General features: G+C 42.3%; 2 protein-coding genes across 4 annotated transcripts; both read left to right on the top strand.

The window, feature by feature from the left end:
- Positions 1-5,836: 5,836 nt before the first annotated feature.
- LOC104027792 (heterochromatin-associated protein MENT) lies at positions 5,837-17,224 on the top strand. Its single transcript, XM_009478631.2, has 8 exons — positions 5,837-5,886; positions 7,754-7,930; positions 9,029-9,115; positions 10,726-10,863; positions 11,869-11,986; positions 12,527-12,669; positions 15,176-15,343; positions 16,230-17,224. Exons 2-8 carry the CDS (start codon positions 7,763-7,765, stop codon positions 16,629-16,631), a joined length of 1,224 nt encoding a protein of 407 aa, XP_009476906.1. The 5' UTR covers positions 5,837-5,886; positions 7,754-7,762; the 3' UTR covers positions 16,632-17,224.
- Positions 17,225-17,681: 457 nt separating this feature from the next.
- Positions 17,682-26,952, top strand: LOC104024087 (serpin B6). 3 transcript variants are annotated; one of them, XM_075728206.1, is made up of 8 exons: positions 17,682-17,701; positions 19,877-19,985; positions 20,432-20,609; positions 21,654-21,791; positions 22,906-23,023; positions 23,261-23,403; positions 25,056-25,223; positions 26,151-26,952. In XM_075728206.1, exons 3-8 carry the CDS (start codon positions 20,442-20,444, stop codon positions 26,553-26,555), a joined length of 1,140 nt encoding a protein of 379 aa, XP_075584321.1. In that variant the 5' UTR covers positions 17,682-17,701; positions 19,877-19,985; positions 20,432-20,441; the 3' UTR covers positions 26,556-26,952. The 3 variants fall into 3 exon arrangements, with proteins under 3 accessions (XP_075584321.1, XP_075584319.1, XP_075584320.1); XM_075728204.1 differs by lacking the exon at positions 17,682-17,701 and adding an exon at positions 18,499-18,523; XM_075728205.1 differs by lacking the exon at positions 17,682-17,701 and having other exon boundaries at positions 19,849-19,985.
- The last annotated feature ends 202 nt before the right edge of the window (positions 26,953-27,154 follow it).

Raw genomic sequence — 27,154 nt, 5'->3', positions numbered from 1 at the left:
TGAGAAGAATCTGGTTCCTTCTTCTTTGTTACATCCCATAAGGTATTTATGCACATAGATAAGATGCCCCTGAGCTTTCTTTTCCCCAGACTGTAAGTCCCAACTCTCTCAGCCTCTCCTCATATGAAAGATGCTCTACTCCCTTAATTATCTTTGTGGCCCTGTTCAGGGGGAAGATATGGAAAACCATATCTTCCTTATACTGAAGAGCCCAGAACTGGACACCGCACTCCACCCATGGTCTCATCAGGGCTGAGCAGAGAGGGATCTCCCTCAACCTGCTGGCAACACTCACCCTCATGCAGCCCACAATGCTGCTGGTCTTCTTTGCTGTGAGGGTGCATTGCTGGCTCATGGTCAGCTTGTTGTCCACCAGGACCCCAAGGTCGTTCTCTGTAGACTTGCTCTGTAGACAGTCCCCAGTGTGTACTGATGCCTGGGGTTATTCCTCCCCAGATGCAGAACTTAGCATTTCCCCTTGCTGAACTTCACAGGATTCCTCCCCTCCCAGTTCTCCACTGTGCCCAGGCCCTTTTGAATGGCAGCACAACCCTCCTGTGTATCAGCCACTCTTCCCAGTTTTCTATTGCCCGCAAACTTGCTGTGTGTGCACTCTGTCCCAGCATCCTGGTCATTAATGAAGATGTTAAGCAGTACTGGTGCCAGTATTGACCCCTGGGGTACACCACTAGTGACTTGACCCCAACTGGATTTTGTGCCACTGATCACAACCCTCTGGGCCTGGCTGGGTTCACTTATCTAATTCATACTTAGTCAGCTTGTCCACAAGGATGTTATGGGAGACAGTGTCAAAAGCTGTACTAAAGTCAAGGTAAATAGCAACCACTGTTCTCCCCTCATCCAACAAGCCAGTCAACTCATTGTAGAAGGCTATCAGGTTGGTTAAGCATGATGTCCCCTGCATAAATCCATGCTGACTACTCTTGATCAACTTCCTGTCCTTCATGTGTTTGGAAATGGTTTCCATGAGGATTTTCTCCACCACCTTTCCATGGACTGAGGTCACACTGACAGGCCTGTAGTTCCCTGAATTGTTTGAAGTCAGTTGTGACATTTGCCCTCTTCCAGTCTTCAGGAACTTTTTTCAGTCACCATGGCCTTTCAAAGATAATTGAGAGAAGCCTCGCAATGATATCAGCCAGCTCCCTCAGCACTTGTGGGTACAAGTCATCAGGCCCCATGGACTTACATATGTTCTATTCGTTTAAATGTGAACCTGGTCTTCCTCTGCCAAGAGTAAGTCTTCCTCTTTCAAAACTTTCTGCTCCGGTCTCAGGCATTCCTGAAGCGCAGCCTTACCAGTAAAGACTGAGGTACAGAAGGCACTGAGTACCTTGGCCTTTTCCATGTCCTCTGTCAGCATTTCCCCTGTGTTATTCAGCAGTGAGCCCATGTTTTCCCTAGTCTTTTTGTCTTGTACTTGTAGACTCTTCCCTGCTGCTCTTCACATCCCTTGACAGACTGAACACCAGATCAACCTTGACTTTCCTAACCCTATCTCTGCAAGATCAGACAGCAACTGTATACTCCTTGTGGGCCACCTCCCCTGCTTCCACATCTTATACACCTCCTTTTTATGTCTGAGTTCAGTTAGGAACTCTTTGCTCATCCATGCAGGCCTCCTGCCACATTTGCTGGATTTCCTACTTGTCAGAATGGACCATTCTTGAGCGTGGAGGAGGTGATTCTTGAATATCAACCAGCTCTCCTGGACTCCTCTCCAGGGCCATATCCCATGTGATTCTTCCAAGCAGATCTCTGAAGATCTCTTGAAAGCCAGGGCTGTAGTCCTGCTTTTTGCCCTGCTCCTTCCTCTTAGATTCCTGAGCTCCATCATCTCATGGTCACTACAGCCAAGGCTGCTTCTGAGTTTCACATCCATGACCTTCCTTGTTTCTGAGTATCAAGTCCAGCAGACCATCATTCCTTGCTGGCTCCTCAGTCACTTGTGCCGGGAAGTTGCCATCAAGGTACTCTAGAAATCCCCTAGATTGCTTGAGCCCTAATGTATTGTTCTTCCAGCAGATATCAGAGTAGTCCCCCATAAGGACCAGGCTTCTTCCACCTGTCTGAAGAAGGCCTCATCTACTTCCTAATCAGGGAGTCTATAGCAGCTACAACAGCACTTGTGTTGGCCTGTCCACTAATCTTGACCCATAAGCTCTTGACTGCCTCCCGACCTGTGCCAAGGCAGAGCCCTGTGCATTCCAGCCACTCTCTCACACAAAGGGCAACTCCCTCTCCTTGCCTTCCCAGCCTGCCCTTCCTGAAAAGCCTGTATCTCTCCACTGCCCTCTCCCTGAGAGACATCCCATGGCTACAGAAACTGAATCCCTGCTGCTGACAACAGCAGTGCAATGAATTGTTAACGCACATGATCTGTCAAGTCCTCCTCAGGCCTGTCCACCTCACCAGCAGGATTGAGGAGAGCACCACCTGGGCGCCCATGCCCTTGAACGCTTCCCCCAGAGCCCTGTTGTCACACTTTGTACTTCCTAGGTCAACCCTGACAGTATCATTTGTGCCTACATGGAATAGCATCAGGGAGAGGGACAGGAGCCTCAGCAGCCTCTGTACAACATCCCAAATGCATGCCCCTAGCAAGCAGCAAAGCTACCCAGGTGACAAATCAGGTCAACAGATGTGGGCCCTGTCACCTGCAGTTACTTTCACTCCTCACACTTGTTAATGGCCTTTGAGATCTGGAAGGTGCACCTGCCAGTGCTAGAAGTTAAGAAAAGTTGCAAGTCTTTTAGTTTCCATGGTTTCACAATTATTTCCCCCTGTTAGGTTGGGATGCCACACTTGGATATAGCAAAGGAGGCAGTCCTGGGAATTTGAATTTCCAGTGCAATGTCCTAACTGTGCTTGCTGTTGTTCCAGAAGGCCTGGGGGCTCCTGGAGGTGACAGGCTGGCCAGCAACAGGCTTGGATGGGGGAACAGAAGAAGAGACAAACCTGTGGCAGAGCAGATCCTATGCCATGAACAGGTCATGGTGTTCCAATGCTCCTCTCAGCAAGGGTTCTCCCAAGCACTGTCCTTTCTCTCCTGTCTGCCACAAAGGGTTGCTTGATGTTTTTGAAAGACAGTTCCATTTTATTCTTCCATACTGGGGAAAATGCTATTTAATCACCTTTCTAAAATACTCCAAGGTAGCCAAGTAATAGGTGTTACATGACTGCATTTCCAAATGACTGCTTTCAAGAAGCTCTGGGTTTGTTCTGTATCATTAAAGTTTGTAACTTCAGGTCAACAAACGCCTCCTTGAAAGTTCCCAGGACTTTGAAATCTAAAGAAAGAAGTATGAAACTCAGTAGGAAACTACTGAGTTAAGCCTCAATAGAAAGACATTGTGAGCATGGACTGCTTGTCACTTAGTGATTCCATGGCTGTCAAAACACAGTAGATTAACATGCTTCCGGTTTATCTGACAATGAAAGATGGGGCTTTTTCTTATCAGTGCAAATCTCAGCTTCATAAAATAGTCCCTGGCACCTCTGTGGTAGACAGACCTCATGACAAGCAGAAATGGCAGACACAGCACACAGTAATAAAGAGAAGAAAGTTTACAGTGCTGGTGTACTGTTAGTATTCAAGACAAGGCCACATTAAAAACCCCTGCTTTAGAACTGAAATACAAATGCATCCATATTTTTAAAGGTTTTATTTTGCCATCAGTAACAGGCACAAGAAATCCCTTTTTAAATGTTATTTGTAGTACAATCCTTCAGAGTTCTATTGTAACAGATGTGATACTTGGTCTCATTTTCTTCCTGGGGACATAGCTGAATGGGATTTCCTGCAGAGTAAAAATCTGTAATGGACTTAGTCTAGCACTGATTGTAAATTGTGCTGCTTTTTACTAGATGTAACTGAAAGAGAACTGATCTTCAAGAAATACCCAAATCATCCACTCAGAGTGGACCATTTACAGAGTACAGGTATGGGAGTACGACAATCAAATAGGCAGAAAGATACAACCTCACATCCATGCTGAGCAAGATGGGGATGAAAGATGGTTTCAAAAAAGGTCAAAATGACTTCATCAGTATACCATAGGAAAATGACTGGTTTTAGCAAAAGACTTTTTATGACCATTTGTCAGAGGTCAATCCACTTGAGATCAACAAGTTGGACATTGTGATACTGTGAAACTGTGTTTCTGCTGTTCTGGTTGCAGCAATTCACTATTTCCTCTCACTATTTCCATCTGGCACAGCAAAACCAAGAGCACCTCTTCTTTGGCCAATTTGCTCCCCTTTGAAACTCCACTCACTCTTACTAAACAGGATCTTGCAGCAGCTGGAATATACCACAAAAAGTGTCAACACAGTTTGGGTACCCTTTCTTCATTTTCCTGTATTTTTGGCCAATCTTTGTAGCTTGTAGTACCACTAACTGTTGTTTGGGTTTTTTCCTTCTCCTACTCATTTATCTAAAAAATAGACAACAGCAGTTTCAGATACATAGCAGAAACATTTCTTAAGCACATAACTAAACATAATAGTGTCTAATACATTCCTGAAGCAAGAAAATAAGATGGATATTCCAGGCACAAAAACTGCACGCACTTAAAAACAAAATGTGTGAAAAAAGAGGCACATAAATCACTCTTGAAACCTTGTATGACACATGTACCAATCAGATTTGAAATGAATATAAGCACAAAAATGTAATTCTAGTTCAAAATATGGACTTGTACTCTTTATACTGATGCTTTTTCCGTATAGGTTGACTGCATGCCGGTAATTGGTTTACTCTGCATGTGTCATACTAGTGGGCAGAGGCCATTCCTAACTAACTGCAAATGTATCACAAAGGAAATTTATCAATGCAGTTTCATCTAAGTGACACAGATAAGAGCAGAGTAAACCAGGAGAATTGCTAATTACATTGGTTTAGAGTAAAACATTTGTGTACACATAACTGTTTTGTATTACACCTTTGCTGATATCCAATTTTACACATTCTGCTGGTTTGGCTCTCTACTCCAACACAACAAACAGTTTCAATAAAAGAAATCATTACAAGCAGAGCTTCCAAGCAGTTTTGCAGCTTTTGGTGGATGATCCAAACTCCCTCAATCCATCACAGAGGAATAATAAGCTTGGTACAGCGTAGGCCCTGTAGGTATCTAAAGCACCTTCACCTCCTCTGCTAGGAGCAGCAGTCTCTTAAAACAACGTCCACCAGTTCAAATGAGTCCTGTGTTCACTCTTATTTCATCACTTATTTTAGGTCACTGTGTAAATACCTTCTAAGCTTCCTTTATGATCGGCTTTCTGAAACAAAAGAGCAAAAATGTAAAATATCACAAAATAAGGGCTTTATGCAACCTGAGGGCCACAAGTATTCAAATCCTTCCCCTCTCAAATTCAACCACAGGATGAATGAGACTAACAGCCTATTTCAATATTCCCTTTTAGCCATATCTTTGAGATTAGTTTCTATTCATTTCCCAGTTTGTAGAGTAAAAAGAAAAGGAAGCTGTAAAATTATTTCAACGTGTCCCTTGCCAGTGCAGGGTGGTTGAATTCTTTTCTGCAATTCCTCCATTTTTGCAGGCCAAATGTCAAGGTTGTGGAGGACACCTGTGGGAGAAAGGCATCCTGGCCTTCATGTTTCAGGACACAGAGCCACTAACAGTGGCCTTGAATTGAGGAGGTCTCTCTCTCTAAGTTCTGAAAGCAGGTGAGAGAGAGAAGTAGGAATAAATGAGGGAACACGCACATTAATACAAGAAGAGGATGTAGAGAAGAAAAGGGAGGTGCAAACATTTCTACATTTCCAAAAGTATTCATTGCCTCACAGACCGCCACAGATCCTGACTGAAGACAGATCTTAACTCTTCCACAGGATTTCAGGTAGTGTAAATACTCATATCAAAATAACTACCTTTACTTTGGAAGTCTTAAAAATTCACGTTAAATTCTTTGGAACTGAGCGGTTAAATGATCACGTGAAAGTCATGCAGGGGAACGGAGTGCTTGTTTTTCAGTAACGTGTATCCCTTGGGAAAACCCTATGCCAAGGCACAGTGGATAGAATGCAAGCCTAGGTTGGGCAAAACCTACACAGCCTGGGAGGGCAGAAAGTTTCCTCACCTGTAGGAAGGGTGCCTTAATCACCAGGCTACTAGTCGATTTAGGATCAGAGGACTGAGAACAGGCTGCAGGAGAGAATACACTCCTACTGATCCTGGAATTGAACACACAAGACAGCATGACTCTGTAGCAGTGGCAGTGTTTTGGATGCTCAGCATGGGGTGTATTGATTTAAGCCTCTGCTTTATTAATATCAAATAACTACTGGATCAGGCATCCAGACTTTTCCTTTCCCAGATGACTGAAGTGGCTAGTAGACCAGCAAACCTCACAGAAACACACAGGTTCTCTCCTTCAAGCCTGAGAAATGCTTGTTTGCTTCATGCAGATCAGTTCAGGTACTCTCTGGGAACAGGAGATGGAGATGTTGGTTTGAAATTCTTCAGGCAAAAATGTTCCCTAGATATGCTCTGGAAGTATCAGCATCTGCAGGCACAGCAGTAAGAAATATCTGATTTGAAGATCCTAAAAATGCTTAGGTATGAGGTAGACTGCAGGGCACTTGCCTCTGAAGCACTCCCAAGAATGCTTCAAAGCAGTTGTGGAGCCCTGGAAAGCTTTGAAATTAAAACTCGAGGATCCCAGAGGCTCTGGGATCTAACACTGCATGGCAGCTGGCTTTGAGGACTGCAGTTTTTGATTTAAGCATGTAAATTGTGGGTGAAGATAGGTTTAAATGTCCAGTTGCTTTTGTTGATCTAATGCTTAACCTTTCACCTGATGCCACCTTATGCTGACTTTAGTACATGTTTTAGTAGTCCTTATACTGGTGAAGACAATGGAAATTTCTGAATTTACCCTAATATTTGTGAACAGTACTAGATTAATCTAAAGTATGTTAATAAGAAGCACAGGTTTGTTCAGGGTCCATGTATGGAAAATCAGTTTAATTCTGGGGTTGGTTTTTTTGTTTGCTTTGTTTTTTTCCTGTAAAAACATACTTGGAAAAAGAAGCAGAACAAGGACAGAAAATCTGCAGGTTCTGATAAGACAGCAGAAAAACAGGGAGAATTTCTTGTTTAAAACAGGAATTATTGCGGGTTGTATGTAAGATACAAGAGTTTACTTGAAAAACAGTAATTAACAAATCCAGCTACAGCTTCCAAATGTGGGTTTACCTACACCAAGAACATATAAAAATCTACAGATCTCTAGTAGCCTTCAAGATACATGTAGTGAATCTTATGAATTCACCATGCTTTTTTCAGCAGAAAATAGCATAGGAAGTTTAAAGAAATAGAAAAAAGCTCAAAGCAGCACAGTGAGAAATTATTCCGTTTCAATCCCTCAAAATCAAAGAATAATTCTATGAAACTTAAGAAAACGGGTTTTTGAAACAAGTTTGGTCTGTGAAAACATTTCTAGCCAAAACCATGCTCATCTGATGAAGAATCAATAAAAAAGCTGAGGACACTGAGGAGTGATGGGGAAGGGAAAAATAATGCCAGTCTTAAAAAGAGACCTACTAGCTGACTGTACTTGGTCTCTGTGCAGTATTTTACCCATTAGAGGGACACCCTCATACTGTATTTGAGAGGGTGCAGGCAATCTCCAACTAACAGCTTTGTGTTTTTTAAAAGAAGTGAAGAACCAGTCATCACTTCTCTCTGACACTCATTTGTCTCAGGCTGTATCAATGGAGTCTCTCTCAGTGTCAACCAACAGCTTCACTCTGGACCTTTACAAAAAGCTGAATGAAACTTCCGAAGGCCAAAACACTTTCTTTTCTCCTTGGAGTATTGCAACTGCTCTCGCCATGGTCTACCTGGGTGCAAAAGGTGACACTGCAACCCAGATGGCTGAGGTAAGCTCTGAAATTAGCAGTATATCACCTTACAGGTGGTTCCCACATAACTGCATTATTCTTCTGCCTATGGGGAACAGAAAGGAACAGCATGGGAGAACAGTGACCTGCCATAACATTGGGTACAGGAAATAACGCCATTCATGCTGCCAGCAGTCCTACAGGGCACTGTTCTTCCACTTTATTTCCAGCATTTCCCTGCTCTGCACTACCCCTACATTGAGCTTAGACTTACAGTTCCCAGAGCATTGCAAGTGGTCTGCCAGAGGGAAGTTATTGACATTAGAGACTACTGCTGGTCTTACTTGGAACTCTACCTTCTATTTTAATTGCCTATTGAACAGAATAATTCACCTGATACAGTGCTCAAATAGTTATAATAAAGTACTAGCAAAATTAATACAGAGCTAAGATAATCTAGAAAAAGGAGTGCCAGAGATAAATTCACTGCTTCTAGACCTCAGCTGGTTCTGGAGGCAGTACATCTGCTTTCTCATACCACATACCAAAGTTAGTAAGCTCTCCTGAACACATGCTGGGCTGCACCAGAGCAGTACACATACCTTTGCTTGTGACACAGTTAGTCCATAAATAAGGTACTTCTCCCACGAAAAACAGAGATGTACTAACACTGAAAATATTATTTCACTTATGCCCGCTTTAGCAGAACTTTTCAGTCTTGTACTCTTTTAGGTTATATGCATTTTCTTAAACACATTAAATGTATAATTTTACATTTCTGTCCTACATTCTGTAGTAAGACTCTGAAATGCACTATGCTCTCTGTTGTGCTTGGTCATGATCTGCAAATAAATTCTATGTATCCAAGCATGAACTGACGATTTATCTAAATAAATTCATATTTGAGCCATAATATTGATCTATGATTAAGCTGTAAATGTGACTAAAATCTATATAATAATGATACAGTTATAGAGACTAAATCAAGAGTAAGGTCTTGTCCTCAGTAACTTTTAATAGACTGTCATTGGGCATGACTGGTGAATTACCATAGAAAATGAACATCATTACATAACCCTTGGGCACATTTATCTTCAATAACCAAGCTGTCTTTATGAACATTTGTCATCATCACAGGTTCTTCATTTTAACCAGACTGCAGGAGAAGAAGGTTCATCTGAGACAACAAGGCCTTCTCCGGGGACACCAAAGAAAAGGAAGATGGTATTTATTACAATAAAAGACTCGGAGAAAAAAAATCTCTGAGAAAGTGATAGTTCATCACAACTACTGCTTTAGCCTTCTAACATCTGCTTGTCTTCAGTCTGTATCTTACTGTTCAGTAAGAACTATATATAAAGAGAAAAAGTGAACAAGCAGATAATGTTACCATAAAACTCAGGCCTCCAAAAGCAGAACTGAGACACTAACAGCATTTTGATTGGCCCTAATACTGTGTTACTTGGTTTTAGCTGGTCTATAGCAGTATCAACAAATCAACTGTCCTAATGTGCTTAGGACAATTCTATCTCTTATCAGCTTCAGGGTTTCTTTTTCTGTAGTGAAAAACAACTACTGCATTCACCCCTGACTCCAGCCTGACCCAATAAACTCCCTTCCACCTTTTTCATGCATGGACACATCAGGCAAAAAAAATCCCCTTTTAAGCTAGAGCATGCTGATTCATCCATGTTCATCAGCTCCCCAGAGACTTGCTACCAGGAGGAACTGCTCAGATCTTCTTCATCAAATGAACTCCATAAGCACCAAAAGGCTTGTAAACTCAAACAAGCTCTGTTTCTTTAGCATAGAAATTAAAAGAAAGCTCAGAGAAACTAGATGATTAGACAAACTGGAAATAAAAAGGAGGAGGAGGAGGAGGAGGTTATCATTCTCTCCCTAGGTGGTGGGGGATGAATCTTCAAGATGAATCATTACATCCACATTCATTTTAGCAAATCACTGACTTTCTGAGTTGTAGCAAAGTCTGCCTAATCTGGTCCTTCAGACATTTCCCTCCATTACCTCTTCAGTCTGTTCCCATCCCCTTGCAAAACCCAACCTCTCCTATCCTGTGTCCTCTGGCTACCAAATTCTTTCCCAAGTGTCCTTCCTAGCAGCCCATGTCTCAGGCTGAGTGAGAAAAGACCAGAGCAAGGAATGCTACCTGACCAACCTTATGACAAGTCACCATGAGTCAGTGGCATAGACTCTCAGTGTCTCACATGCAGGGCATGGTATATGCCATGGAGGAGGAGACTGCACCTGAGCAGCTGGAAGGGAGCAGCTGACAGGTAGCAGCTTATTTCTCCATTAGTGCAGCAACAGCTGGCAAGCAAGCTCATGCTCCCCAAAATCATCAACATTGACATCCAGGACAAAATCCAAAAAGCAACAGCAAAATCCATGTGAAACAGAAAATCTGAATAGTTGGTAAGTCCATACCCTGACGTTAGTGTCTGTCAGAACAGAGCACCTCCTCAAAAGCTGCAAGGCTGCCTTGATGGGTCCCTGTGACACTGAAAATTAGGCCTGACCATGACTGAAATGAGGAGATTCAACTCCCTGGGTGCACCATCAGCTGAGGTCCCCAAAGGCCTACATAGCACTGCAGAAACAGATCATCGCCCTACAGACAGAAAACAATTTGTCCAGTTATACATAGAGCTGCAAACATGCAACATACTCAAAAAAGAGCTCCATGCCCTGAAACTCCTTGTTAGTTAAAATAACCTGGGCATTTTAAATAACCTGGGCATTTTAAATAACCACAGCAGGTGCAACACTTCAGACAGAAAAAAGATATTTCATATTAATTGATGTCTCTTTCCAAGGATCCTGAGCACAAGCAAGCTGAAAACATCCACTCTGGCTTCAAAGAGCTCCTGTGTGCCATCAACAAACCCAGAAGCACCTACTTGCTGAAGAGCGCCAACCGACTGTATGAGGAAAAGACCTACCCGTTACTGCCTGTGAGCTGAACATTTTTACTTAAGAATACTTTGATATTAAGAGGGATTGTCAATAGAGATGATAAAAATTTTCCAAATGACATCACTGTGGTTTCAGTGAGAACATGAGGGCAGCCATACAGACAAGAGGTCCATTTGTCTCCAACAGTGGTCAAAAAGTTTAGGAAGGGTATGGGAACATGGCATGCTGTGTAGTGATGCTTCTCCAGAATCTGCTCTGGTCACCAAGCAATCTGCAGCTCAGGGACTTCCTGAACCAGAGAGCATGTCCACTTAAGAGACCTTGATGAGCCATTCTTTTATGAATTTGCAGATTTGCCTCTTGAATCTACCACAACTCTCAACACCAGGAGTTTCACAGCTGAACTATACACTCTAGGAAGCACCTGCGTTTGAGCCTGTTATCTGTTGGCATCATTATTGGTTCATTTTTCCTCTAAAGGACGCTTCTCCATATCTTTGGTCATCCTTGTCCCCTGTCTCTGTATCTTTTATACTCTAGCATTTCTGCTTTTCTGCCATAACTTTACCAGAACATTCCCTTTATAGCTGATCCTCTATTGCCCTCACAAACTCTTGGCAGGTTCCTCACCTCTGAAACAAACTAAAAGCCTTGTTTCAACTTTATATGAGACTATTCTTCCCTCTTACATTGAACTCTACATCATAAGGCAGGAAAAAAGTATTTAAATGATATAAAATGTCATTTTGAGAAATTAAAAAAAAAGGTGAAGAATGTTTGTTTCATGGGATATTTCGAAATTACAAATTTGCACTTTGGATTTCAAACACAAAAATTTATCAGTTTCCTTGAGACTGAAGTTTGATCAGTACTTACTTAATATTTATCAGAACTTATTTTAAGGGTTATCCCATTTCAAACAAATTATATTTTCTTCAATTATGTATTAGCAGATTGTACAATCTGTTGAAGTAATTATTTCAAACATTTTTATAACTCAAATTTAACTAAATAAGCCTACATTTTCCAATTCTATCTTTCAGAAATTCTTACAGCTCATTACAAGCTATTACAATGCGAAGCCAGAAGCTGTAAACTTTAAGACAGCTGCAGAACAAGCCAGAGCACTGATCAATTCGTGGGTTGAAAATGAAACTGAGAGTAAGTACCACTCTGATGACATTTACTGCTCTTGCAGCCAAGGATCCATAAAAGATGGAAATTTAGGGGAGGTGATGAGCAAAGTGCAGTTAAATGGCTTGAAGAATGCCCCTCCGCAAACCTAACTGCTGCTCCTTACAAGGTCCTTCCCTTGATTCTTCATGCTGTAGCCTCTTCTGAATTACCTCTGTTCAGAGGGAGGCACAGGTAGATAATGAGTGGCTCCACTCTGATTAGGGTTTTACTTCGGCATGCTTCAGCTGCTTGCATCCAACTTCACAAAACATCCAAGCTAGTCCACTTTACCCACTTCCCAATGCCATTTACTACCAAAATTGAAATAAATATATTAAAAAAAAAAAAGAGAGAGATACTTCAAGAGCCATTTTTACCATATGTAAACCATGAAAAAAGTACAGTTAAAAAAATCTCCCAAATGCAAACATTTTTGCTAGATAGCTAGGCACAAAGAAAGCACAATTAAAACTGGCGAGTCACAAGTCACATTGGAATAACAGTCCTATCCGTCTGATTTTGAAGGGAAAATCCAGGATCTGCTGCCTGCAGGATCTCTCAGTTCTCACACTGTATTGGTCTTAGTAAATGCCATTTATTTCAAAGGAAAGTGGGAAAAGAAATTTCTGGAGAAAAATACTTCTGAGATGCCCTTCAGACTGAGCAAGGTAAACTCCTTGTCTATATGCCTATTGTCCTATGTCAGTATGTCTATTACTGAAGAGCAAGAAACTTCTAAATATTTCACCTGCATTTCATATGCCACTGCAACACTACACATGGGCACATGGTATAAACTCAGTGAGAACAGCAATTGTGAAAATAAGTCAGCATTATCTTATTTACGTGTATCCATGAGAATATGATTTTCACTTTAATTAATAGCTCTTCAGTATCAAAACACTTGAGAACACCATGGTTAAGTAGCTTAAGGACAAGAGGAAATTTCCGTTAAGTACCAAGTTCCATTTTCAAAAGGGACTGAGTTGCTTTTGAGAGCAATGCTTACACACCTACCTCTCTTTTCTGCTTTTGAGACACAGTCTATACTCTGAGTTCAAGGAAACTGAACCAACTGTTCTTTCCTCACGCACCCTGGGTGTTGTGTAAAACCTCAGAGGGAATTTTCATGAGGGCTCGTCATTTTAGCCAAATGCGTGAGGATGATGTATTCTATATACACTGAGGGCACGTTATTGAGCTAGCAGTATTCAAACAATCATGTGCTGACGATTCACAGTAGCTGACTGCATGCGTATTTTTGGACTGTGTCAAAGGCAAGCAAAATTATTTGTCAATGGAAGCATGTATCTTGTTTGACATAGATTATGAGTGCAAATACCTTTTGTATGCCAGGCAATGTGAAGCGATTGTGTCAATGATGTGACTGTGTATCCAAAATCTACTATGCTACATGTGTGGTTTCAGGATCTGTCACGGTACATGGTTGCGGTGGGCTGACCCTGGCCGGCCACCAGGTGCCCACCAAGCCACTGTATCACTCCCCCTTCTCAACAGGACATGGGGGAGAAAAATAGGATGAAAAGCTCATGGGTTGAGATAAGGACAGGGAGATCATTTTCCAATTACCATCCTGGGCAAAACAGACTGGACTTGGGGAAATTAATTTAATTTATTGCCAATTAATCAGAGTAGGACAATGAGAAACAAGACCAAATATAAAACACCTTCCCCCCACCCCTCCCTTCTTTCTAGGCTCAACTTCACTCCCAACTCTTCTACCTGTCCCCCAAAGCAGCGCAGGGGGACGGGGAATGGGGTTTGTGGTCACTTCATAATCCTTTGTCTCTGCCACTCCTTCCTCCTCACACTTTTCCCCTGCTCCAATGTGTGGTTCCACCCACGGGACACAGTCCTTCATGTCCAACATGGGTCCCTTCCACACGGTGCAGTCCTTCAGGAGCAGACTGCTCCAGCATGGGTCCCCCACGGGGTCACGGGTCCTGCCAGCAAACCTGCTCCTGAGTGGGCTTCTCTCTGCAGGGGGTCACAGGTCCTGCCAGGAGCCTGCTCCAGCACGGCTTTCCCATGGGTTGCGTCTTCCTTCAAGGCACATCTACCTGTCCCAGCATGGGGTCCTCCATGGGCTGCAGGGTGGATATCTGCTTCACCATGGTCTTCACCCCAGGCTGCAGGGGAATCTCTGCTCCAGTGCCTGGAGCACCTCCTCCCTCTCCTTCCTCGCTGACCTTGGTGTCTGTGGAGTTGTTTCTCTCACATTTCCTCACTCCCCTCTCACAGATGCTGTGCACTGCAACTTTTACCCCTTCTTAAATATGTTATCACAGAAGCACTACCATCATCACTGACTGGCTCAGCTTTGGCCAGTGGTGGGTCCGTCTTGGAGCTGGCTGGCACTCACTCTGTCTGACATGGAGGCAGCTTCTGGTATCTCCTCACAGAAGCCATCCCTGCAGCCCCGCCGCTACCAAAACCTTGCCACGTAAACCCAATACATTGGTGCACAGAGAGGGTTTAAGTCACAGGGTACCTGATACAAAGCCTGCAAACAGATAAACTTTTGCACTCCAATGTAACTCAAATGTAAAGGAGACAGGGGATATATTAGTGAAAGCTCTGTGAACATAATACAGCACAGGAGTTCAGAAGACCATTGGGTAATCCAATTTCATTTGGTAACCCAGTCCTCTATGGTTTGGGAAAGAGGAAAAGCCAGCCCAGGTCACAGAAAATATGGTTCAGAGGCAAAGTGAGACAATCAGTATTGCCTGAAAGTATAAAATAGGCAAAAGAGTTGATGGCATCCAGGGAAAGAAAGTGAATGTTTTTTCCCCCCAGTCAACGTCCTCACTCCAAAAATGTAGTATTTGGGAGAAAACATGAAACACTTATAGTAGTTACTTGTTTATCAAAGCTAACTCCTTTATTTTAAAATGAAAAATATATTACATTTGATTCAGTTAGCAGGTAGATACTTATGTGTCTATGTCGATTTTTTGTAAAGATCCCAATGACTTTGAAAAGGGGGTGTATGTGACACTGTCCAAAGGAAAGGGTACTAAGTATCCAAATGCTGCTGAGTCTTGCACTTGTTTAAAAATTTTTGCTTTCAGTTCAATGAAGCAAGTAATCTTCATCATGCATTTTAAGGAATGAAGTAACACTATTTTTTATGTCTGAATTTTTTCACAGACCAAGACTAAACCAGTACAGATGATGTTTCTGAGAGATACATTTTTGATCCTCCATGAAACAACCATGAAATTCAAAATCATTGAGCTGCCATATGTGGAAAATGAACTCAGCATGTTCATTCTCCTACCAGATGACATCAATGATAACACTACTGGTCTGGAGCTGGTAACAGTGACCTGTTGCAACCACTGTTGCATCACATACACTATGAGACAGTAACACAAACAGATGAAAATTGTGAGGAAGAATGAGCTTCAAAATCACAGTAGGATATGTTCTGATGTGTGCATACTTAACTCTAACTGTAGCATCATGATTTCTCAGCTTAGGATTCAGGGCATCTGATACCACTGCAAACATAGTATTTTACTTAGGGATACATCTAAAAATTATGTCCATACAACTGTCTTAGCCTATTTTGTGTCCTCTTTTCTATTGCCAGAATAGCACAAGGAGAGCAAGGACCACAAGTGATTCACTGTGCCCTAGAGTTATCTTCCCCCAAGGGCTGTATTAATTCATTCTTGTGCAGTCCAAATTTGCACCTCATATTTTGTGGTGAGGTTTCTCAAACTAAGTGCTGACTACCCTGACGCAGAAGGTATCAACAGCTGCTCATGACCACACCAGGATCAGTTTCAGATTCTAAACAGATCAGGGCAAACATCTTTTTATTTGTACCTGAGGTCCCATGCATTCCACTTAGTTACCACTACTAAGAGAAAAATTATCCATATACACACATAGCAAGCACCTATTAATATCATTATGAGTCCCACATTGCAAAAAAGCAATATTGTTCACACCAGAAAAAAAAAACCAAAAAAACTACTCTGAGGGTTCAGGCCTATACCTCGCAACCTTTAAGAAGATAAACAGGAGTGTAAGTCACTTGACATTTTGCAGAATCACACCCTATGAATATGGCACACATTCCAGCTGTATCCACTGCTGGTAGCTGGGCTTTTGTTCTTGATGAGCGTTAAGATACTGGTGGGTGTATGTCTTGTCTCTGTCCTTTGCATTCCAACTATTTTCTTCCTCATTGCAGGTGGAAAGAGAGCTAACATATGAGAAATTGGCTGAATGGACCAAATCAGCCAGTATGATGAAAGCAGAAGTGGACCTGTACCTGCCCAAATTGAAGCTGGAAGAGAATTATGACCTTAAACCCACTTTGAGCAGCATGGGGATACAAAATGCTTTTGACCCAGTTCAGGCTGATTTTACAGGGATGTCAGTGAAGAAGGATCTTTTCATCTCAAAAGTTATTCACAAAGCTTTTGTGGAGGTCAATGAAGAAGGCACTGAGGCAACAGCTGCCACAGGCGTCCTGGTGCTGAGATCAAAAGCACCAACAATGACTTTTAAAGCTGACCACCCTTTTCTCTTCTTCATCAGACACAACAAATCACAAACCATCCTCTTCTTTGGCAGACTCTGCTCACCCTAGTCAGAATTCCTCCTTGGCCTGCAGAGTAGGAGATGCTCGCTTGCCAGCTCAGAAGCAAATACCAGAACCTGAAACTCCTGATGCAACTGGAGGAAGTGGGACCTGAACCCTTTCTCCATCAGACCACACACCCCAGGGCCCAAGACACAGGTCCTCCTGTGCTTCTCTCCTACCCCAAAGGGACAGCCGTGGCAGTGGGGAGCGCACGATGTGGTCTTAGCACCAACTCCCACCCCTCAGCAGTTAGACCCTGCTCCTGTTCGGCCCCTGATTAGGTCCTTGCATTACAAATGGAGGCAGACCCTCCCTACCCAAGGCCTGTGGCCATTCCCTTACACCTTCTTTCCAAATCCCAGCTGTAAGTCTTCATCAGCTCCCAATTTCACCTCAGCTAGCTTCACGTCACTTTACTGATTCCTTAAAAAACAAAACAGAACAAAACAAAACACCTCTGTGAGGGCTATTTGCCTCACTCAGACCCTCAGGTACATGAGGAGAGGCCAAGCCTGTACGGTCTCCGGCTACAGCAACACCTCACTTTCATTCAAAACAACACCTACTTCAAAAATAGTTAATAAAAATAATAATAATAATGCCACATGGCCCAGCTCTGCCACTAGAGGGAGGCAGAGGTGAAAAATTACCGGCCGAGGCGAGGCCTGAGGCAGTAAAGGGGGAGTGAGGGAGGCCGTGAGGATTCTCCGCGGTGGTGGGCGGCGGCCATTTTGTCCGGGGGGCTGCGGCGCATCCCCGCCGCTACGGCCAAATGGCCGTTGGCCGCCGCGGAGGTGAGGCGCTGCCGCAGCCGCCGGCTAAAGCCCGGGTCGCGGCTAAGAGGGGGGGGGGCCGAGCCGAGCCGAGCCGAGCCGAGCCGAGCCGAGCCGAGCCGAGCCGAGCCGAGCCGAGCCGAGCCGAGCTCCCGCCCTTCGCCCAGCTCGGCAGTGCTTCCGGGGAGAGGGAAGGAAGGGACGGGCTCCGGGCGGAGGGGTGAGTGCGGCTGCTCCGCTGTCCTGCCGATGTCGTTTTCTGGGAAGCCTGCGCTTGTCATTTCTTTTGAAGAAGCAGAGGCTGTATGGTGTTGCTTTTATCCCCCCCCCCCCCCCCCCCCCTTTCGTGACGGGTGTCTGCTTCTTGTCAGCTGGTGTGTAGGGAATGCTTTTTATGCATAGGAGTGACGGGGGCACCGCGGAAATGTTGAGTTTTTCCGTGTTTCATGGGGCCAAGTCCAGTGCGAGGGTGGAGGAGGGTCTTTTCGCTCCTTTCCTATTCCCCAGCCTATGCCCTGATGAGTGCTAAACCCTTGGCTTCTTGTGCCTGAGTGTACTGGGACAGCGTCGGATCTTTGGGGTTCCTTCCTGCCCCTCCCCGCTCCTGCTGAGGTACATGGGGGCGAGAGCCGGCAGTGCTGGGCAGTTGCAGGGCTCCATCATCCCCCGTGTCCCACCGCCTGCCCCTGGCGAGGTGGGGAGCTGTTACCTGGAGCTGCCAGAGATCTTACCCTGCCAGTGTTTTAACATCACTCCCAACTCTCCAAATTCTGAATGGCACCCCTTTCTCTCAAGAAAGCATGCTTTGGTTCAGGGGACGGGAAAAGGGGCCTCTGTGCTGCAGCCACAGCTTCCTCTGTGGAGATGGATGCCTGATGTTCACCACCCTGAGTTCCCCCTTTGCTTGCATTTGAAACAGTTGGCTTGTGATTCCTCTGAGGCAGCTGAGCTGAGGTGGGGAGGCATCCACATATACCAGGTGTTAATCTGTGTTGTAGTTTTGGTGGGATGTGTCTCTTCAGCTGCAGGCTGGGGGATGGCTGCACCCTGCTCTGGCCAGGTTCCCGCATGGCAAAACTGGTAGTTGGGGGAGATGCTGCAGTGTGTATCTGCTGTTTAATCTAGGTGCAGCCTTTCTGTCCATAAAGACTGTCCTAAAGCATAGGTGTCTACCACTGAGAATATATGCTTCGAATTCATAGTAGTAGGAATACACAGGGCCAGTGCATCCAGAAACCTCCGCGCGAGTGCCTCACCACTGACCTACAGAGCCCATGGGGAGACCAGAGTGAGGAATGAGTTACTGTGGGCAAGTCCTCTGATCACTGAGGGTTTTGCAGCAAGTAGTTCACAATCGACTGACAAATATGTACTTGTATTGTACGGTTTTTGTTCCATTTTTGTGCAGTCATTCTGTATTCTTTCCAAAACCGCTCTGATGAGAAGGGTATCAGTAGTTACATTGCTGTTCATGAGCTGCAGAGAAAGCATGGATAACTGTAGAGATATAACTCCTAGCCTTGTGTCCCAGCTGTTGAAATATTACTTACAATTTTGTTAAATGCACTGATTTTCAGGTAGGCAAATAGTATGAGTTGTGTCCTTTTGTCTGTAAATTCTTGTCTGTCATGGAAGCCCTACAGAAAACTTTCTAGATAATACTGCTTGCTGCTGTCACTGTTCCTGTGCGTTTTGACCTCCAGGTCAAAAAACCTTCTTGCTAGCAATCTGACAGGTATCAGAACAGTAGCAAAATTCTGGTCTTCATTGCAACCAACATGAACTGAAAATACTAAGTGCTTCCTACTCATGCTGTAAAGTACATGTAGTTAAATGAATCATTTCAGACAGAATTGGAGGATTATTTCCATCCAAGCTTGCCTTTTTTTTTTTTCTTTCAGTTATGGGAGAAGAGAAACAGGAGGAAAGTTACTACTATTTATTGCGAAGCTACTAGCAAGAAATTTTCTTAGGTGGAAAATCATGCATGCAGAAACTTGTTCTTTCCACTTATTTGTTTGAGATAATGAATTAGTAATATGAGTTAGGTGTTGGTTTTGTATTTTGTAGCAATATATAAACACTAGGCAGTGCCTTAAGGGGAAAAAAACCCACGGAAACCTTTACTACCAGCTGATATCTTACGATGTTTAGTGATACTTATCTGTAGTTAACTCAGCATTCTAGTATTTATTGCTCCTTTTATAGGTGTGTGGTTTAATCTTAGATTAGTTAACTACTGACACAGGTGATGTATATAGAGTATGACAGGCATCAAGTTACACATACTGAAGTGTAAATAAAGTACCATAAAGTCATCCATAAGCAGGTCTCTTTACTGTGTGTGTTTGTGTCATAGGCAGTAAAATGGAACTGAAATGGACTTTGATTTTTCTTTGTACTACAGCAGGGAATTACAGTAATCTGTCCTGCTGATGAAATAACTTTTTTCTTTTCTTTTCTTTTTTAATCTTGTAGGTCAAATCATTCCACTTACTTCTACCAGACTGGCTGTTAGGTTTAAAACACAGCGTGCACACATACAAGTAAGCTGAAGGTACACTGAAGATACATAGATTTAGAGAAGGTAAGAGTTTATAATTCTGCCATTCTGATGCCTAACTTTTTGCTCTGGTTTTCCTATAAAGACAAATAATTGTCTCTGTGAAGTCAAAAGAGACTTGTTTTAATAAATCCTAAACAAAATATTGTTGTATGTGATAATTTCAAAAGATGTAATATTATTTACCCAGTGAAGAGTCTAATGACACCGTTGGGAATTGCTGTCTCTGTTACAGGTATGGGATTGAAATAGCAAAGCAAACAAAAAATCCCTAAAGTGACTCAAGTGCCTAGTACGGGATTTAAGGTGCTTGTTCCACCAAATCAGTTTTTCAGTGAGATAATAATTTTCTAGCCTAATTATGACACGTGCTGCATAGTTCATACTGAGAAATATAAAAGACAGAAATAACTTTCCAGTTTGTATTCAAATATATTTGAGCTGTTCTTGTTTTGTGTTTTATCTCTCAGGCTCTGAACCATGGATAGCCTCCGTGCAGCAAATACCACTTTTGCACTCGACCTCTTAAGAAAGCTGTGTGAGAACAAAAGCGGGCAGAATCTATTCTTTTCTCCTTTTAGTATTTCTTCTGCGTTGTCTATGATTTTGCTGGGTTCAAAAGGTAACACCGAAGCTCAAATAGCAAAGGTATGTCTAAATAAACTTGGTGTATTGAATTTGGGACCATATGAACAACAAATCTGTGGTCATGTCTGTGACCTGCACTTATGCTAAACTATTATTGTCATTCTGGTCTCGGAGAGCAGAGGTCTTACTTTAGTATGTATGTAAGCAGTAACTGTTTTTATAGGGGGATCTTCCTTCAGCATGAAATTAAGAGGTTCCTGGTTTTTGTTGTGTGTGGGGTTTTTGTGCTTTTGGTATTTGACAGGGAGAGATCTTCCTTCAATTAAGAGGTACCTAGGATTTTTTTTTTTTTTTTTAGGTTTGTAGGTTTGATGAATCTCTAGCTACATAAAATATTCTATCTTCTTTGGGCTTAATATTAGACTATACGTGTTTTGAAAATGTAGCCAGGCACATAAAAAAAAAAATCTAAAATCCATCCTGTATGCATGTCAGAATGGTAGCTGCACCTTGCTTTAATTTTTTTTAAACTTGCTCAGGTGGCAAATACCACTTGGCATATTTTTTACATATGTAATTGACAGTATTAAATGCATAATCAGTCACTTTTGTTATTATGTTTGCCTCTTTTGCAAAGTGGAGACAAATATAAACACATACTTTGTTTTCATTTAAATCTATAAAAGTTTCTCCAAAGTTATGTTATATTATTGCCATACTTGGAGATACTCAGAATCTGTCTGGACACTGCCCTGGGCAACTGGCTTTAGGTGGTCCTGCTTGAGCGGGGGGGTTTTACCAGATAACCTCCAGAGGTCCCTTCCAACCTCAACCATTCTGTGATCCTCTAATGCTTGGCTTGAGTGAGGGAACCTAAATACTGCTGACTCTTCTGCACCCTAATTTATTACTTGTACAACATTTGGCTGGTTGTGTCATATGTGACTTGCATGATAAGTTCCAGATGGGAGGTGTGATGAAAAATCTTTTGTCTTCAAATCACAGTTTTTAAACTCAAAAGTCATTTAAAAAAAAAAAAAAGTGCTGAAGCAAGTGTGTTTAGAGAAGTCATGGACTCCTCTGAGGATGTTTGTCTTTCTACAGGTACTTTCTCTGAACAAAGCTGAGGATGCTCACAATGGGTATCAATCACTTCTCTCTGAAATTAATGATCCAAACACCAAATATATACTGAGAACTGCTAACCGACTTTATGGAGAACAGACATTTGAGTTTCTCTCGGTAAGTTATTGTTAAATTTGTGGCATTTTTTTAGTATAGTGTACTTGCTACCTATTTCCTTTGGAAGCCAAAGGCAAGCTTTGGGTTTTACTTCCCAAATTTTCTAGGCTGAGACCTACCATTGTGATAGATTGTGCCAAAGCCTGGTATCTGAACTTGGTGGAGAAGCTCCTTCTAGGTAGTGTGATCTGAATGCACAACTGGTGCAAAGCACTATAAAATCCATCAGACTCTAAATCTTCAGGGTTCCGTGATCCATTCATATTTTTGGCTGTGGGACAAATGGTTGACGTATTGCTTTTCCCTTGATCGTGTGTAAATATGATAAAAAAGAATTGTTACCGCTCTTCAGCATGGGCAGTATTTTGCAGTTTTTCTCTGTCATGTAATTCATTCAGACAACATCCTGAGAGCAGTACATGACTTTTGAGATTTACCTTATCAGAAGATGTAAATAAGGATAATAGATACTGTGTTATACGTGTTCCTTTAGATGCTTCCCTAGAAGCAAGAAGATGCAAGGCTCTTCCCCTCCACACTCCACCCCCCACCCCCCCGCCCCCCCGGGAGTGATTTACAGTGATTCTTTTTATGAAGAATGCTAGTGTTTAATTTGTCTAGTAGATAAAAATTACATGGATTGTACTCTAAAACTTTGCATCTATGTAATAAAGGTCTTAACTATATTAAATTGGAGAGAAGGTGTGATTTTTCGTCTCTCAAGAAAAATCAGTTTTCCCTCTGAACTAAAAGTTTTCTGTTAGTCTGAGAGGTTTATCAATGAAACTTATGTAGAGAGCAGCTTACAAAATCATATATTCTCATACTGAAGCAAAAAACCCCCAAAACTAGCCATGTCATTTCTCCGTTAAGTTATGTAGAACTTTTTAGCATGGTAAACAAGCCATTTGACTTAATAATATACAGTGGACAATTCCTAGTTCAAATAGGTGGTATAAAAACCTAATAGGAACATGTCAGACAAAACTTCGATGACTCTGTATGAAGCTGGGGGAGGAAGGCGGGCAGATTTTCTTAGTGTATTTAAGAATTGTCTGTGGCTGAATTAGAGTAAAATATATTGCTGAAAAGCTGTTTTGAATGTCCGTGTTAGTCATTTACAGAGTCGAGTCAGAAATTGTACCATGCTGGACTAGAACAGACTGACTTCAGGCATGCTTGGGAGGATTCCAGAAAACAAATAAATAGCTGGGTAGCGGAAAGGACTGAGGGTGAGTGTTTTGCACAATGCCCTGTTGTATTTAATGGCAGCCAGGGCTTGGGTAAAAAGCTATTTCAAGATAGAATATTGTGAATGAAAAAACCGCAAACACTGAGCTCTTGCTCTGTTTGGTACATAATTCTCTTATCTATCATGTATTAATTACCAAGTAGATACTATATTAGATAATAATTAGATACATGTTGAACTGTTAAAAATTGGAGGGTTTTTTCTATGTATCATAAAGGTAAAATTCAGAACCTGTTGGCGGAGGGGATTCTTGATTCACTGACCAGACTTGTGTTGGTGAATGCCATCTATTTCAAAGGCAACTGGGAAAAGCAGTTCAACAAGGAGCAAACAGCAGAAATGCCATTTCATATTAACAAGGTATGATGTGCTAAAATGCTGACAATACACTGTTACTCTGAAGTACTCTGAAATGAATACATTTAACTCTGAAGAATCGTTCAAGTAGGTTAGCTTGGGTGGGCTGTATGAAATTCCTTATAGCACCTCCCTTTAATATGAACACTCTCTTTGTTGAGTTTCTGTTAAGTTTCACATAATTACTAGAAACTTTAATATAACAATTATTTCTTTCATTCTGTCTCTTTTCCTTTACCCTTCTTGTTTGTTTGAGAGAGGTAGCCCTCTACATAGTTACAGAACATAAAACAGAACTGAGGAGAAGACGACAGTTAAGTGAAGCTGTCAGCCTATTTGAGAGTTGTGAACAATTTCACAGAAGTCAGTGAACTTGATTATTTTAGCATAAAACTGTGGTGTGGATAAGAAAAGAAATGTTCCTTTAGGGTATAGGGAGAAAAGAGCACTTCTACGTGTGCAGAAACTTCTGAATGTAAGTCTTCTTCAGGCAATTATTATTATTTTAAGATTAAAAAAAAAAAAGATCCCAGTCTTTGGGATCCAGGTGACTATTGGAGAAAGTTGTAAGATGTAAGGTTGGGGAATGCTGCCATGGCTCACCCAAGGAGCTCACTTTTAGATACGTAAACAACTGCACATCTCTGTCCTTTTAAAACTAAATGGCTTAAGTTTGTATTTTCATCCTACTAATGACTAGCCACTGATGAGCTGCAGAAGTCTGAGTAAGCTCAAATGAGCAGTTGGAAATCCCAGGTGTAACCTGAAGTTTTAAGCTAGTTATTTTACAATCTGTCCAGTAGCAAAGATTAATGTCCCAGGAGCCTTTCCTGTGTCCTGTGACATTATTTCTGTGATGCTTGCACTTCTTACGACTTGCTGGATGATTTTCATGTGCTGTGTGCCCTTTTCTTTGCTTATCCATCCTTTTCATGTGTCATTGCTGCTGCAAAATAATTTCTGCCATGTTCTCTGTGGGCATTGTTTCAGTGGGCTTTCTTTTGAAAACAAAAAACTACTTGCATAGTTATCTTGTGAAGGTAAGGGAGAAAGCAGTGAAACTCTAAACTGAAAAGGAGGAAATAATGACATAAACAATAGTGGCTGATGCTCCCTGTGAAAATGGAAGGAGATAGCAGAGAATGAAATTAAGAAAAAGCTTTCCCCTCCCTACTATCCATGTGACTTTTAAGAATTCAAAATAATGCTCTCACTTTCTTGGCATTTTTTAGTATCATTTTAGAAAACTTTAATTCCTCTTTGTTATAGCACTTGGAGCCACATGGACTAAAAATGAAAGCACCTACATTGAATTTGTTTTGTATTCATTTAAAGCAAGGAATGTGGGCCCTGCTTCTTACCAACTCTGTTTAGTGCTTGCCACTAGTTCTTAAGTGAGCAAATTTATGTGTCCTTGCCTCTGTGCCTTAAAGGAAACTTCACAGACATTTCCACATTAGTAATTAAAAGTTAAATCTCAGGGATCCTTACTTCTTATCTTTTGCTTTATGGAAGACAGTGGTGGGGCTGTACTCTGTGGTGTGTTTAGTTCTCTTTAGTCAAATTCTAAAAAGCCCTGAGTAACTGGATGCCTGCTTCATATTTTGAGACCATTATTAGCTCAGTACTAACTGTTGACATCTCTTCCTTTTTAGAAAGAGACCAAACCTGTGCAGATGATGTTTAAGATGGATAAATTTAACATGACCTATATTGGGGACTTCCAGACCAAAATCCTTGAGCTCCCTTATGTCGGTAATGAACTCAGCATGATCATCCTTCTCCCTGATGCAATCCAGGATGGATCCACTGGCTTGGAAAGTGTAAGCTGTTGAGCTAAATGCAAAGACAGTCTGCATCCTTCCAGGGAAGAGAGTTTGATGTTGCATATAGACCTGCAGTTCAATTCCAAAGCTAGTATGTCGTCAGTGCTCAACTGTAGCTGAAATGTCCCACACCTCCCTGCCCCCAAGGTGACTGGCATGCCTTATATCAGTACTGGTCAAGCTGTGTGCTGCACCCTTAGCCAGAGGCTTTGGAAGAAGACCTGACCCTTTTCAGGAGCAGAGGTTAGCGGAGGTTGTGGTGAAGGCATAGTATGGTGAGCATCATGTATAGTGAGAGGGGATTTGGGGGAGCTCTTAGGAAGCCCTATAGCTCGTCCCGTAGATCTTCTGTTCTGAACAGCTGGCAGATTGTCTGTGGCCTACCACCTGGAAACAGGCTCACAGGAAAGCGTGGAATCTCTTCTGTAGTGGAGATTAGATACAAATTTTGGATATTTCATGCTCTGGACAAGGAATTTATTAATAAGGCTTTCTAACACTGACTACAAAGGGCATTGCGAGCAGACTTTTTCATCAGCCTGTCAACCTGAAGGAGGAACCTGTTGTTAAGAGAAACAAGAACTGGGTTCAGTTCCTTTTGGGACCTTGTCATCAGTTCTTCTGTGCCTTTGCTTCCCATATGTAAAAATGTAAAAAAAGCCCAATCTACCATGTTTTATAAAAGTAAACTTTGTGTGGAAGGGACTGATCCTTATTCTATCTACCAAAAAACAAATGGGATTGATCTCAGCTGGGGCTGTAGTCTCTAGTGAGAATAACTTGCACTTTTGGCTTGAGACCCTCTAAACCCTGGAAAAAAGATGCATATTATGCACTGTGTAAACAAACACAGTAATAGCCACTTTTAGCTGTGTAAAACTGACTTGTCATTTTAACTGTGTAACTTCTGGGTTTTTCCTTTAGCTGGAAAGAGAACTTACATATGAGAAGCTGATAGATTGGATCAATCCTGACATGATGGACTGTACAGAGGTGAGGGTGTCTTTACCCAGATTTAAACTGGAAGAAGATTATGATCTGAAACCCCTTCTGAGCAGCATGGGAATGCCTGATGCATTTGACTTAGAGAAGGCAGACTTCTCGGGAATCTCAGCTGGCAGTGACCTGGTGCTCTCTGAAGTAGTTCACAAGTCCTTTGTGGAAGTCAACGAAGAAGGCACGGAAGCAGCAGCTGCCACTGCAGGAGTGATGGTACTGCGCTGTGCACCGATTGTTGCAGAATTCACTGCTGATCATCCCTTCCTCTTCTTCATCTGGCACAACAAAACTTCTAGCATTTTGTTTTGTGGCAGGTTTTGCTCTCCCTAAAAAGGAGATGTCTTGGCCAAAAAGCCGCCATTACACAATAACGCTCTGTTTCTTTACAATAGGGCTACTCTTTTTGCACTAATTGCCTCTTTCTACTGTGCCTGAATCCACTTCTGTGGTCTTCACCTCTGGCTTGAATAGAATTACAGAGCCACTTAGACATATGCAGCATCTGCCATTTACAACAGCTCTCTTGCCCTGTGCAGCTGAGTGCAGAGGTCTCCAGCTTCTTGCTGACACAAGAAACATCCCACTTGCTCAGCGAACACTTCATCTGTCCTTGCAGGCCCCATTGCATTTCACTTTTTGTGGCCATTGGGCAGCAGCTTGGGCAGTGACATCTCATAGGAAAGGCCAAAGTTAATTTTGTTTCTGATGAGGCTGGAACACATGTTTAGCTCCCTTCCCCCTTCTTCTTCCTATGCCCCCCCTTTTTTTTCTTTTTTTTTCTTTTTTTTTTTTTTTTCCTTCCAGACTCGTCCATCTAATGTCTTGATACATTCCCTGGAGAGGAAAGGAGTCTTTGGCAGCCTGTTCCCAGTTTAACTGTGTAATACCAAAGACGCAGCTGAAATAGCTTTCATAATGCAGTGGTTTGG

This window comes from Pelecanus crispus, chromosome 2, assembly GCF_030463565.1.
Source record: "Pelecanus crispus isolate bPelCri1 chromosome 2, bPelCri1.pri, whole genome shotgun sequence".
In the NCBI taxonomy this organism is placed as follows: domain Eukaryota; kingdom Metazoa; phylum Chordata; class Aves; order Pelecaniformes; family Pelecanidae; genus Pelecanus; species Pelecanus crispus.
Note: the sequence above shows the minus strand (reverse complement) of the source record. Positions and strands in the feature narration are given on the sequence as shown.